The sequence below is a fragment of the Glycine max genome, chromosome 18, assembly GCF_000004515.6.
Source record: "Glycine max cultivar Williams 82 chromosome 18, Glycine_max_v4.0, whole genome shotgun sequence".
In the NCBI taxonomy this organism is placed as follows: domain Eukaryota; kingdom Viridiplantae; phylum Streptophyta; class Magnoliopsida; order Fabales; family Fabaceae; genus Glycine; species Glycine max.
In genome coordinates, this window is record NC_038254.2 from 4227335 (window position 1) to 4238447 (window position 11113).

The window sequence follows — 11113 nt, forward strand, 5'->3', positions numbered from 1 at the left end:
GAAGAGGAAGAGAAATATTAATGACAAGAGTAGTAACAAGAAGTAGTTACTTATAATTTTTTTTTAATAACCACCAGGTATTTGAGATTTCTTATTTATTATTCAACTAATCTCTTTCTCATCGAGTTGACTCATTTTGAAGTAAAATAATATCTGCTTTTTAACTTCATACCAAGTTAAAAATCAAACTCCAAATATTAGTTAAGAGACAACCCAAGTGTTGAACCAGCTATGCCCGTCCCAAATGCCAATTATATTAATCCTTATGCATTAAACAGATTACAGATACATTATTTTTTACTTTTTTATCAGGTGGTTGAACGCCTGTATCCGCTGTGCTGTGCATTAATCAAGTTTTTTTAACTCTTTAAAATCTCGATTATATGAACACCTAAAGTTTCGGACTATACAATAATTTCTGATCATCACGTGCATCGCAGTTAAAGTAACTGTAACAATGCTCAAGTTGCACCATATATTTTTCAAGTTCATTTTCATAAGAATATATGGTAAAGTTCTGCTGCTAATAATAATTATCACAGGTTGTACAAGGCAGACATGGAAGGATCTCCAGTAGTTGATCCATCTGTTTATGGCATATGGTTTTATACGGATAAAAAATGCTGGAAAACCACCCCATAAAAACCACCATTATTCTGTAACTCCATTGGCCTAATGCAAAAATTTGTTGAAATGGAATTTCTGGAATATCATGTTTGGTAGGAAATTTTTGTGCTTTGACAGAATTAAACCTTGACAATGTGCCACTCATGATTGTGGCAGATCTAATTATTTACAAGGAACTTGATTTTTCCTATATCTCTTTGTCTTCCTTTCTTGTCTCAGTTGTCTGCAGCTATTTGAAGCCTTAAATTGGAGAAAATAAACTTAATATTTGTACTTGATTGTTGATGGTTGGAACTCAGAGATGATAAGTAGCAATGTAGCAGCATCAAGCTTCCTCACTGGTTGTTAGTCCCGCAATTTCTTTAAGTGGCTTCCACATAAACTTTCTCCTGATCATTGACACCAGAATGATATCAAACAACAGTATTAGAGAACAAAGTTCCATATTATAGCGTTAGACACAAGTTAAGAGGTATATAAGCATGAAGACAATGAGTTTAAATCCTGCACAATCAAACTCATGCTATATTTCAAGTCCTCAAGCACAAGTTTTACAGCAGATAGCACTGACAATTTCTAGAATCAAGCAGCAAAAAAAGAAAAAAACTATACTACCTATAACAAAATACTAACAATAATATCAAAAAGGTTCAGAAAAGTAGGCTTCCTACCAGTTTCCACATTCAGCAATGACCCTCACATTAGGCCTAAGTGTTGGCAGCAAAGCTAGGAACTGCAGTTCTGCCTTAGAGAGAACCTGTGGAAGCCAAAACAATATTTAAACCAGTACATCAGTTACGGGAAAACATAGCAATTTTCTGCTCCTCTGTTTAAGGATACATTGGTACTTTAACAGAAGAATTTAATTTGAAGAATTTTATATACTGTGAACCAATTAGAAATAAACTTTTATCCTGTAAGAGTTTTCTAATTAAATTCTCAATGAAATACAATTAAATAAATAATGTTATAATCCTCACACCTTGGCTTCAATTATCCACACTACCAATCCTTTGGCATTTGGTGGCAACGCTTCTAATCTGTAATCAACTTCTGGTGGGAAATACCACCTTGCTATTGGCTGCTTGCCAACATGAGGCTGAAATTCATGACAAATTTTTAGTGTAATTAAACTTGAGTGACATAACATCCATCAAGAATAACCAAAAAAATATTAAAGACAAAACTTAGATGGTGATTTTATCAGAATTGGAGTTTCCCCTCAGTAATCCGAATTGACATCCAATGGAATACTTTATGACAAATTACCGATATGAAACTCCAATTCTGGTTGAAGAACAATGCTAAAAGCACCTATAGAACTGCATGCAAGTTCTGTACAAAAGTTAAGCAGCTATAAGAGTCTTGTAAAAAAAACTCACAGGGCAAACAGGGTGAATCTTGGTGAGGGTGGTTTCAGGATCACCAAGGCCACGAGCCGTAAGGTCGAGGAAATAGTACCCTTGGCGTTTGAGACGCGACAAGTAGCGGCCCTCATAGCCTCCTTCATGAGGAGGGTATATTGCAAGTGCTTTGTGCTCTTCAACATCTGAAAGCCAACGTCCAAGATCAAACTTTATCAAGTCTCCACCTATGAAGTCCCCTAACCCTCTACACTGCACAATTCCTACCCTTTTGGATGTGTTGTTAGTGTTACCATGTCTTCCTCTCCAACCCTTCATCACTCTCACACTGTTGTGCTTATTGCTCAAGAAACTGTTCCTCATTGCTTGCTGCTTCTTTGTGTGATGAACGTTGTTGAAGCAGGTTGGAGCCCCATAACCCAAGCTAGCAGTGGATGACATTTTTTTCTTTTTTCCTAAAGTATTATTTTGGTCACAAAATGTGAGAGCTTATTGAAGAATTTATGAGGTCCATGGTTTTTTTTTTTCAATAGTTGGGAGATAGAAAATGTTGGTTAATTAGTAGTAGAAGTTCGCGACAAATTAGGGGGGAGTGAATATTGTGAGTTGTATGGTTGAGAATTGAGATAAAGTGATCACTGAGAGGGGGCTTGTCTTCACTTATAACCTTAAATTGAAGATGATACCATGTGGCTTCAATTGACTATTATTTTTCCTCTCTTTTTCTAAAGAAGAAAAAAAAATTAACGCACACTCTTAATTAGTGGTAGTAGCATTGCGATAATTTCTCATAAAAAGTTGAGACTATTTCATTTTGTTATTCTCTTTTAAAAAAAAGGAAAGTAGATATTGAAAAATAAGTTCTTAATTATTTTGTATTATCTTTATTCCAGTATAATTGATTTAATGTCTAGTACTAGTATTATTTCAAAATTTTCATCAAAACTTAAAACACCTTTAGTTTTGTTAATAGTGGTAAAAAAAATTAAGCATTTCACTTGAGATGCTTAGTTTTAATCTCACTGTACGTGCATGTATACTATCTATACATGTGGCCAGTTTATAAACATCTGTTTATTAGTCGTTGCTAAATCTCCAAACTTTAGAATAGGACAATATCCATTTTATTTTTTATAATTAATTATTTGAATCATATAATATGTGTATGTGTAAATTATGGCTATTTACTTCCACTTAAAAGTAGTAATTATTTATTTGAATCATTTAATACATGTATGTGTAAATTATGTGTAAACAAGGGAAGCTTTTTTTTTTTGTCATACACAAGGCAAGTTATAACCATTAAATTAAAATTTTAACATATGAACGATTGAGATTAAAAGGATAAATGAAACTTTTTTCTCTCCTCCCACCCCTAACCCCTCCCATTAAACTCTCTATCAAGCTAGAGCGAGCATATGTGGCGGTAGGGACCAAAAATGTTTGAAGCGTTTGACTCTTAAAAATTGTTTATGATAATAAGAGTTATTAAAGTTAGAAATATATTAACAATTGTGTTAAGTGTGCAAAAAAGGGTTTATCTAGAAACTTAAGGTATAACACTCTATCTTAAGATTTATCCAACATTTTTTAAAAAAGGCGTCCAACATGCCATTTGTAAAAAGTGCCTAATCTAAAAGCATCTACTGCTCTTTTCTCGAGCTAAAAAAACATTAACTTTAGTGACAAATCTATGTAAATGTAATTTTTATAAATTCATCTCTAAATTTTGTCACTAATAATTTATTTTCTTGTATATTCGTTTATGTTAAGGTTTCATGTATATTGAACGTCTTATATCCTTGTAAGAATCGAAACTTCTCTATGATATCCTCTTTGATATGCTTTAACATTTAAAATCCCAAGCATTTAATGAAAAGTAAAATATTTTGAGTTATATACAACCCTATACAAAAGTTAGCCAACTTGCAAGGGAATATTACAGAAAGCTAGAACAGAAGAAGGAATTAGCAACAAAGCAATATTTGCATGTCAGACTAGTACATGCCTTTCTAGAAAATACCGCGAGAGGACAAGACAGACTCTCCTCACTCATAACTAGACACGTCAACATGATTAACATGAAGGAGTTTCTCATGTATTTAATTTTGTCTAAGAACGGGAAAAAAAATTTTAAAGAGCTCTCAACGGATATTTGTTGAAGCCCTATATAAAGAAGACTTGAAGCTTCAAGAAAACAGAGACGCTCTGAAGAAACGATCTTTACACAAGCTCTTACTAGACAATACCTCATACAAACTTAAATATTCATATTTTTGCTTTGCAAAGTTTGTATATGTGCTTAGCTTTAATATCCTCACACTGAGTTTATTCTCTATATAAATAAACTTGTTGTTTAAGAAATCCTAGAGAGGCTTTATGACAAAAAATACTTGTAATTTTTTTTAATCTTGGGTATAAATCACAGATGTAAGACCTAAAAAGGTTGTAAATCGACCCGGTTGAAACAATGAGTCAATGAATCAATGGTTGAACAGGTGAATCACTAATTAGTCCGGTTTGATTCAATATTATATATATATATATATAATTTCTCCAAATATAAAAACATTAGCAAAATAACAATTGAACTATCCAAAATAACATTATACTATAAAAATTATTTTTCTCTTTTATATTGTATCATTGTTTGCTAGTTCTTAAAAAAAAAATCTCGCTAATGTATAATATATATTAAACTTGTTAGTAATTATGAGCAAGTGGACCTTGGCTTAGTGACAATATGTTGGAGTATAAGTGTGAGATGAAATCTCACATCAAGTAGAAATAGAAAAGTTGAGCACCATATAAATGAGAAGAAGACTCATAAATATGAGTCTTAAGGTTTTAGGTTAAGGTTTGGTGTCAGATTCACTTATATAGTTGCTCATGACCCATTAGCATAAATCTCTTCGATATTTATCCTCTCGATTTCCCAACATAACACTAGCTTGCTACATGTGTGGGAGTTGTGTTCGAATCCTATGACAACACCGATTTTTAATTGAACCGATCTGACTAACCAAGCTAATTTTCACAACTATGGTTAAAATTGAACCGGTATAAAAGTCTTGTGTGATTCTCTCTCTCTTACCCTTCACCCTTTAATACATTGGTTGATTCCTTCTTTATTTGTTCAATATTTGTGAAATGTTTTTAATGTTCACATACAAACAACTCAACCCCTTTCTTGTTTGTACATTGTTTATTTCAATTTTGGGTTGGGTTATGACATGGTGTATTTGATGTGTGGTGGTTGACAGGAAAGGTCAACAAGGAAACAATGGTTCTCGATGGAGGTTTGTGAATCTTGAAAAAATTGAGCTTTCAAAAGAAGAGGTTTCTTCTTCTACTTTCTTCGATCGGAGACACTGGTTATTTTTTTGCCTTTTACCTTTCTTTTGTGACTTGAAAATTAGTGATATGTTTGTTTATGTCGTACTGATGATGCTTCTTATTCAACATTTTATTCAGGTTCATGATGTCTATCTACATGGGTATGTGTCTTTAACATCATTTGAACAATTTTTCATTGACATTTCTCTATAAATGAATATAATGCCATATAAAATTTCCACTTGCTCAATTTTTTTATTAGCTACTATTTACCATTAACTCCCTTTCCAAACTTTGTTTTTATTTTTCATTTTATTATTTTTCCTCCATACATGATTTACATGCATGATTTGACTGTTTATAACATCACGTTCCCTTCAAATATCACCCCTTTGTAAAAAAGCATGTCTTTGTATATATTATTGATTATTATGTTTAATCGATTTCCGACTTTGTCCCTTTTCAAGATTTTCATGCATAATCTAACTTGGATAAAACATTAATCCCTTCAAACCTTAACCCTCCCCCAAATTTGTATGTCTTTCCTTTTGTATCCCTTGATAACTACTTAATTGAAATGTTATTATGGTTATCGTTTTATAAACTAGTCACAAAATAGACTAGACATTATTAAATATTTTACAATTTTTATTTTAATCCATTATAATAGGCTTACATTTTGTCAAGTTGACTTGTGACTCAATGAAAATTGGTTCAATTTGAATTCATATTAAATTTTATTTCTATAGATTTTTCCAATTCAAATTCTAATTCATCTAGACTCCAATTTGTGAACTCAAATTGGAAAAGTCGTGAGTAGACAATAATGTTTTTCCATGCTTATTGAAAGAGAAATATAATTGAAAACTCCATGGCTAATCTAATTGGTGCATTCACATTCTTTTCGTTGCATTGGATCCATAATATATTAGATTTTCATGTTTTCCAGTTTATTTAATTAACAAGTTTAATTTTTAGTTCAACTTCACCTAATTTAGTTCATGAATTAAGTTTATTGAACTAATTAATAAGTATTTAAATAGATTTTGAATTGGTTCAACTTATTTTTTTCCCTATCAATTTACTCAAGAACTTAATAAAATTCTTTGATTCATGTTCCCCCAATCTTTTTGTTCTGTTTTTTCAATGAATTCTTTGATATGTGGTAGAGGATCAAATGGTTTTGGGTTCCGACATAGTTGGGATGTCTTGACCCATTATGATATTTTCATATCAATGTTTATGGAAGAAAAAGAACTTAATTAAAATGTATTACTATAAGAATTTTTTTTAATCTAGTGGCTAATCTAGCGAGTACATTCACATCCTTTTTATTGCATTGGATCCCTGATATATTAAATGTTCATATTTTTCAGTTTTTTTAATTAACAGGTTTAATTTTTAGTTCAAATTCAACTAATTTAGTTCATGAATTTAGTTTACTGAACTAATTAATAAGTAAGTATTTAAATAGATTTTGAATTGGTTCAACTTATTTTTCTCATATCAATTTACTTAAGAACTTAATTAGGTTTCTTTGATTGATGTCCCCCCAATCTTTTTGTTCTCGTTTTTTTTTAATGAATTCCTTGATGTGTGCTTGATGATCAATTGACTTTGGGGTACCAACATAGTTGGGAACTTGGAATGTCTTGGCCCATTGTGATATTTTCATATTAATGTTTATGAAAAAAAAAGAACCTAATTAGAATGTATTACTATAAGATTTTTTTTACATTGTCAATTAATTAAAGTTTGTCATGTATAGTTTGAAGTTGACTTTTATTATAAGCACTTTAAAAATCATAATTACAATGATTTTTAATTATTTGACGATGTACATTTTTTTATACTAGCAATACATAAAAAAACTATTTATTTAATTACCATAGCCATTTTTTACTCTCAAATCCTCCTCAACTTTCCATATTTTTTTCCTCTTCTACTCATTTCTCTTCACCTAATGCTCTACATGTGTATTATAGCATTAAGTTTCATTCAAATCTGAACTTCCCACTTGATGTGTCTTTTTGTGTGTATCTCTTAATTATTATATTTAATTAACATCATTCAATTATATAGTTTGCATGGTATAAAATATTTGGATTGGGCATATCTTTTATTTATTTCATACTTCTATTTTAGTTGGATATTTTTCTTCTCCACTTATTTACTTTTATTTTTATTTTTTTCATAAATCTTACTTTCACGGTTGGATTCTATAACTTTTAAAAGCAAATTAAAAAAATTCTACGAGTTCCACTTGTACTTGTTTGACTTAAATGTTTCATTCATTTTTGACTTAATTTAACACTTCTTGAATCATCTCTCCTTGTCCATTTTTCAAATTTATATGGACACCTTATTAACACTTACAATTTCACAATTTCTCCATATCCCTCTATATATCAAATCATATTATTTATCATACTCATACTTCTCTCATTTTCTTTCTCATTGCATCCTTTTTCTATTGAAATACATGTTTAGTCACTATTATAGTTTTACTCATTTGAGTGATAATATGACAAATAAAATCAATGATGAATTACAAACATGATTATATCTCGTTGTTTCTTAATAAAACTAATTTAGCAGAAGACTAAAGACATATATTTCAATAAAATCAAAGATAAAATATTTTTTATATTAAAATTGACTAAATTTTCAAGAAAGAAAAAAAACATTTTTAAACAAATGATGTAAATAGAATGTACAATATAGAGTCTAACTTCTCAGATGCATGTCTGATACATACAGGGTCAAAAAGAAAACAAATGAGATTTCTAGATGAAATAGAATGGATGAACAGAAGGAGTTCAAGAATTATTGCTTTAGAAGAGAAAAGGCATAAGGAAATAGAGAGGAAACTAGCATTGGCATTGGAAAGGAAGAACAACTTAGTCAATCATTACAAAGAAAAAGGAAAGGCAACAATGAAGGTACCAGATGACTTGAGTGATTTTAGTAAGGATGTAGAAGGTCCAACCAAGAAAGGACACAAGAGTAAAGAACTTTATCAATTGATCTCTTCAATCAAGGGTGTGCCTCCATATTTTATTTTAATTTTGAACATCTTAATTTTACATAACAAAAATATTATAAATGTTTCTTTTTGAATGCAAATGCCTATGTAGCTTCTTTACTTTTGTTGATTTTATAGCATTTATGATTTGTGAATCCCACAATGTGAACTCATTGTGAGTTGCAATATATAGTTTACTAATGTCAAAATTTTAGTTGCATGAATTGGTATAAATCAATAATGACATTTTTTTGTTCATTCAGATTATTTTTTTTTAAAAAAAAAGGTACATCTCTTAATAATTTTATACGTGGTGTAGTATACATATATAGTCAATGACATCTTTTGGTGGATTTACAAATATTATTATTTTTCTTAAAAAAATTATTGTTAGAAGGCAATGTGTCTCACTTAAATAATTTTTTTATATATGATAGAATTTACAAAATTGATATATAACTTTACTTTAAAAAAATCAAGTACACACCTCTTCGTGAAATTGGGTCTATTTTAGATTAGAGTTTTCATGATAACTTATTAATTCCAATAAACACAATATAAAAGAATAAGGAGTTCAATATAATATTATTAATCATCAAACTCATAAGACTTGGTTCTTTCTTGGTAGTGTTTTTGCCTCAGCTCTTTAAGTAAACTTTGTGAGGCAATTGATTCTCTAAAGCAACCCATTTGATCATGCTTTGAACTACCGATTAATTTCTTTTATACATCAATATTTTTCTCAACAAAACATCTCTAGCATCCACTTCTTTCCTAAAATATTAATTTTGTTTAATATAATTTCATCTCTAACTTATATATATATGTATGTATGTATACCCTTTCTCATGACAAAGATGCGTCTCCCATTTGTTTTTCCTGGAAAGTATGCTTTGTATTTCCTTTGTCCATTCACTTTTTCTACCATTTCAAAGTCTATACAGGAATTAGAAAGACACTATGAGAATACAAGCACTTCAGGAACAAATGGTATGCTTATAACTATCTTTAAGCAAACACAACTAGATTTTGCAGTAGCACTTTGCCATTACATGTGATTTTTCCTTAATATAATGATATAAATACTATTGTTATACTTTTCATTTGCAGACTCATCTTTGAATGACATGCCATTAAGGAGCATCCTTCAAATAATCACAGATTTCCTACAGAGGTAAAAACCATATTAGTTTATGATTGTTTTTAAATTCCTAGAAATGGATGAAATATATAATGTTCCATTTCAAAGATCTCACTAGAATGTTTTTTAAATATGCAGGGATGACCCGGATGAGCTCTTTGCTCAACCAATTAATCTTGATGTGGTTAGTTGTTACCTTTAATTCGAAGATATAATAAAATACTTCTTGTTTGTTTGATCATTGAACTTTGTTAATTATGTTGAATAATTACTTTGAAAGGTGGAGAAATACCATGAAATTATAAAGCAACCAATGGATTTCGGTACCATAAGGGCCAAAATTCACGAGGGCTTATACACAAACCTCGAACAGTTCAAGGTTTGAAACACATCATACTTTATTTATTTACTTTGTTATTTTTAATATTAGCATAAATTACATTAGCATCTATTTTATTTAAAAATTATACTTAACTACCTTTGTTATTTTTAAAGACACTTTGTACTAGATCTGTGTATACAGGAAGGGGGATTTGTGCAGTTTCAAAAACATAACAAGGATGTTAGATTGTAAGAACAATAAATAAAAGAATAATAAAAATGTATAATATCTAAAAAACAATATTTGTATAGGAAGTATTAAAAATCAAGGAACATTAGTGAGATCATCCCTTCATTTTTTGTACCATGAATAAGTAGTAACATTGTTGAATTCTATATATTTCACAAGCGCGTTTAAAAAATTGGTGTTAGGCAATCATTACCTTCTTAAATGAGTCCACTAAACTCAAATTAAATTAATCAGGGTCTAATGTGACTTTCAAGAGTATCTCATCCAAGAAAACAAATTCAATTGTGTATATTAAATAATTGCATTTTACTGAAAGAAACAAATTCTTTTGACTTACATTTTTACTCGACATTCAATTCCAACTGTAATTTCTCTCAATTGGAATTGTTTTGTTTTGTTTTTTACAATAATCAAATAAGTGAAGTTATGAGTCTTAATTGTTTTTAGAACAAACATTTATATTATTTTGGTTTTGTTATTCCCGATCTCATCACTTACATATCACACATACACCAGTTGACTACAACCAATCTAGCTCCATGTCTTCAAACCTTAATTTCTTGACATATCACCTCTTTATTTATTACCTAGTTGTTACACACTTTCCCTCATGACCAAACTAATATTTCATTTTATTTCAATGATGTACAGCGTGATGTCTTTCTAATGTTCTCCAATGCAATGAATGTCAATCCAGCAACCTCAAAATATCACCAAGTGGTATGAACAAAGTCTTAAACTATCCAAGTTTATTCACTATAAAATCTTGAATAAGCTTTGTTCAATATAATGTCTTTCAGGCTGAAGACATTAGCAGGGATGCTAAGTGGATTTTTGAAGCTTTTCCTAACCCTTATCATTTTAATTCAAAACTTTTCCTCGACAAGAGAAGCCCAACCAGAAAGCCACAAAATGAGCAACTAGGAACCTCACAGAAGGTTTCTCCAAAAGAGATTGGTATAAAAACCTTGTCCTCATTTAAATTTCATGTAATCTTAGTCCTCATATGTTCATTAGTCATAGATGAATAAAATTGCTTGTTTTGTCAG

At 30.1% G+C, this 11113-nt stretch overlaps 1 protein-coding gene across 1 annotated transcript; it reads right to left on the bottom strand.

Moving 5' to 3' along the window:
* Positions 1 to 673: 673 nt before the first annotated feature.
* LOC100811620 (NAD(P)H-quinone oxidoreductase subunit N, chloroplastic) lies at positions 674 to 2556 on the bottom strand. The gene is made up of 4 exons (XM_003553124.5): positions 2010 to 2556; positions 1610 to 1726; positions 1299 to 1384; positions 674 to 1016 (listed from the first exon to the last, which is right to left on the bottom strand). Exons 1-4 carry the CDS (start codon positions 2430 to 2432, stop codon positions 953 to 955), a joined length of 690 nt encoding a protein of 229 aa, XP_003553172.1. The 5' UTR covers positions 2433 to 2556; the 3' UTR covers positions 674 to 952.
* Positions 2557 to 11113: the final 8557 nt, after the last annotated feature.

Bases quoted from the DNA above. Each gene is read 5' to 3' on its own strand.
- LOC100811620 (XM_003553124.5), bottom strand. From the start codon at position 2,432: ATGTCATCCACTGCTAGCTTGGGTTATGGGGCTCCAACCTGCTTCAAC. The intron at 1,727-2,009 runs GTGAGTTTTTTT...CATGAATTTCAG, and splicing joins AGATTCACCCTGTTTGCCCT to CCTCATGTTGGCAAGCAGCC. The intron at 1,385-1,609 runs GTGTGAGGATTA...TGGCTTCCACAG, and splicing joins TGTGGATAATTGAAGCCAAG to GTTCTCTCTAAGGCAGAACT.